This window comes from Octodon degus, unplaced genomic scaffold (assembly GCF_000260255.1).
Source record: "Octodon degus isolate 3935 unplaced genomic scaffold, OctDeg1.0 scaffold00140, whole genome shotgun sequence".
In the NCBI taxonomy this organism is placed as follows: domain Eukaryota; kingdom Metazoa; phylum Chordata; class Mammalia; order Rodentia; family Octodontidae; genus Octodon; species Octodon degus.
In genome coordinates, this window is record NW_004524716.1 from 7,130,132 (window position 1) to 7,133,784 (window position 3,653).

The 3,653-nt window shown below is 35.0% G+C and overlaps 1 protein-coding gene across 1 annotated transcript in view; it reads right to left on the reverse strand.

Annotated features, from left to right (window-relative positions):
* The window catches only part of Cept1 (choline/ethanolamine phosphotransferase 1), a 38,437-nt gene that overhangs the window by 24,485 nt on the left and 10,299 nt on the right, over positions 1–3,653 (reverse strand). Inside the window, exon 3 of the mRNA XM_004641713.2 lies at positions 1,563–1,710. Within this exon, the coding sequence (XP_004641770.1) occupies positions 1,563–1,710 (148 nt within the window). The remainder of the gene's footprint in view (positions 1–1,562; positions 1,711–3,653) is intronic.

The following is a 3,653-nucleotide window of genomic DNA, read 5'->3' on the forward strand; positions in this document are numbered from 1 at the left end:
TGGTGCTAAAAAGTTACACAGAACTTTTGTAATAGCACAAAGATCTGAGTTCAATCCCCAGTAAAAAAAAAAAAAAAAAAAAAAAAAAAAAAAAAAGAAGAGAGCCCAAATAATCCACAAAGGGACCTAGATGCTTCTGACTGATAATTGTCTTTTCTTTATCTGGAACTCAGATTACAATGCAAAACTGTTATTTCAAATGAAACTTGGACACCTGACGTTCTGTAGTCAGCTGGTGAAATAACCTTTCCAGATATTTAACTAACTTTTATTCAGTGGAACATTTGAGGTTTTCCTAATTTGACTTCTAAAAGTTCTGAAGTTTTCATTGTATACTAAGCAAGCTGATATCAGGGTACAGTAAAGCAATTATTCTGACATGTATCCCTGAGGTGTGCTCATTACACAATGAATGTTTAATTAAAAACAAAATCATTACAGTAAAAGACATAGTGCCATTGATCTCCCCCCCAAAATTCCTCCTTTTCATCACATTTATCCCGTCATTTTTGCCACTTTCTGAAGCACCTCTGCAAGTCCTCTTTCATCAGCGTCTTTTCTAGGGGTCCTTGATGCCCCCAAAGGATTAAAAACCTTATGGCAAATTCTGTCAAGTATAAAATCATCCACTTGATTCATCAGATCTGGCACCATGGCCCAGATCTTCTGGTCCTTCCTAACAGTTAAAATGATGAGAAAAAGTAAATGTTTTGAATTGATTAAGGACATTGAAGCAGCCGATAGCACATCTAAATAATGATCCCTACTAAAGAGGACTTCCAAAACTGCTTCAGAAAGTGGCAAGAATTAGGGAATAAATGTATTAAAAATGATGGGAAGTAATTTGAATGGGATCAATGGCAATGTCTCTCTTACTATAATTAATTTTTATATAAAATAAAGTGAATATTTTCTGCAAACTTTGATCACACTGAGTACACTGAAAATCTGGATTCAGAAAATAAAACTATCAGTATTTTTTGTTTGTTTTCTTTCAAATACCTTACCAAATGGTAAGAAAACTGAGAAACTATATTTATAAAAGGGAAAGGTAGAAATTCGTATAGTGTTGGAGGTATAGCTCAGTGGTACGAGAGCTTGCTCTAGCATACCCAAAGCCCTGAGTCTGATCATTAGCACTGAAATTGATTAGTTTCTTAATCTCTTTTTCCTCTAAACTCATACTAAAATACTACATTAAAAACTTGCAACATGTTACAAAAAAGATATATCCCTACAATCTACCTACAGCAGTCCAATAAATCCTGGCATTTTAGTGTATTTTTTCTAGTATTTAAAAAAATTACATATATTTAAAGTGTGCAACACGCTGTTTGATATAGGTATACAGTGAAATGACTACTACATTAAGCAAATTACCATCTTTCATAGTTACTTTCCTCCCACTGTGCAGAAACGCTTGGAAGCTATTCCCTTAGCATATTTTTCCATATATAAAATTGTTTATTAGAATCCTATTTATCTTAGATCTTCAGACCTCACTGTAGTCTTTTTGTTATTTTTATCAGTCAATATTAATATTAAAAGCAGCCAGTATGTACCTGTTGATAGTGAATCACAACCATGATCAAAAAGTTCTCCTAAAGGAGAACTACTATTGGTTCTTCTTGCTTGCTTCCCATCTATAGCATCCAAAGACTGGTAAATGAAAAGGCCACATGCACAAGCAACATATGCCCAGAGAGGCGCCTGTGAAACAGAATAAGAAAGGCAAGTGTACTTCAGAACCATTAGCTGTGTCTGTCTAGTATACACTTTGATATACTTTTTAGGTATTTTATGCCCATTCTCTGGAGAAGTACTGCTAGTCAGAAGCTATAAAAGATACATGTACCTTCCATCATAGAAATGCCACATAAGGAAGAACTTATTGAAAGAATTAGGATTGTAGGGCCGGGGAGATGGTTCAGTAGAATATGCGCTTCCCTGGCCAGCACAAGGGTCTAAGTTCAATCCCCAGCTCCAAAAAAAAAAAAAAAGAAAAAAAAATTAGATCTTAGATAACTTATAGTGAACCCTCCATATCCCTGAGATTCTACTACATGGATTTAGCCAATGGAGGCTTTAAAATATTCAATATTAAAAAAACAAAAACAAAAACTGCATCTATACTGAATATGTACAAACTTTTATTCTTATTCCTTAACAATACAGATAATGAGTTCTTACAAAGCATTTATACTTTATTAAGTATATGTAATCTGTTGATAATTTAAAGGATAAGGGAAGATGTATGTAGGTTACATGCAAATACACCATTTTAGAAGAGACTTAAATGTTTGCAAATTTTGCTATCTGAAGGGTAGTCCCACAGTTAATCCCTTCTCCAAAAAGTGTTTGTATTTTACAGAAGTCCTGTAAGAGACTAGGGTATCTTTCTGTTGAAGGCCGCTAAATTAGATAGAAATATATGGGTAGTGAGGTCTAGGCCCTCGAAGCAGCCAGTATGGAAGACAATATACCTTGTAACTGTGGGAGAGAGAGACACCTCCAGATGTGGGCCAGACCTCAAGAAAAAAGATAAAATAAACGCACCCACATAACTACCTAAGAATAAACATCAGGAATTGATATTCTAATAGAATTCTACTACCCTGAGAAATCCAAGAAAAGTTACTAACTCAAGCCCCTATAGGAAAAGCTCCTATTATGTATTCATGCCCACTTGCTACATGACTGGCTTCCCCATTTGATCCAAAGTTAATCAGTTCTACCTGACAATCTTACTGGTTGACCAGAGTTTTGTCCAACCTCATGTCTGACTTGCAATTTCCCATTTTTTTCTACCTCATCTTATGGTTTCACTTTACAAAAATCCCTAGAAAAGGCAGGGTTCTTGGCAACCCACCTGGATATCCTTGTCTCTCTCTTGGACAGAAACTTTTCTTTCCCCTAACAAATATATATTGCTCTTAACCTCCAGTGCTCCTAAAATTCATTCTTTGATTTTAGAGAACATGAACTCATACCAGTATCTAGCAGGTTGGGAGTTTCTTTCTCTATATCACTTCTACAAAATTCTCAGTGTTTTGAGAAGATTGTAAGAGTTAATCAATGAATAATTTTACATGCTAATCTCAGGAGGAAACCAGTGGGTTAAACTATAATAAACAGATTTTTCACTTGTTAGACTTATTTCAGTCTTTAATACTGCTAATACATACTATGACTATTTGAGAAGGGGAAATAACATATTGATTTTCCATATTTACTTAAATAATTTAAACTTTATCAGTAGTTAATACAATACTAGGGAAATGATGATCCAGTGTTCACAGTGCTGAGAATATTATTTTAAAAATATTTATAGTCGGGGGCCTGCCCCTTAGCTCAGTTCTTTAAGTGGCTGCTTCAACAAAGCAGTCAGGCTGAGGTTGCTGTGGTTCGATCCCCACAACTCAAGCCAGCCAAACCTGCCCTGAAGGCATTGGAAACAAAAAACAAAAAACAAAACAAAACAAAAATTCCTACTGACAAAGGTTCTACAGTCTGAGGTACAGGATCTTAGGATAAATCCTGAGGGGATTTCACTGACCTTATCACACCCAAAAGCTACAACTCTTGTTGCATAGGTCCTGCTTTACCTTGGTCTTAACCACACAGAAGAAAAGTATAAAAACAAAATATAAGAA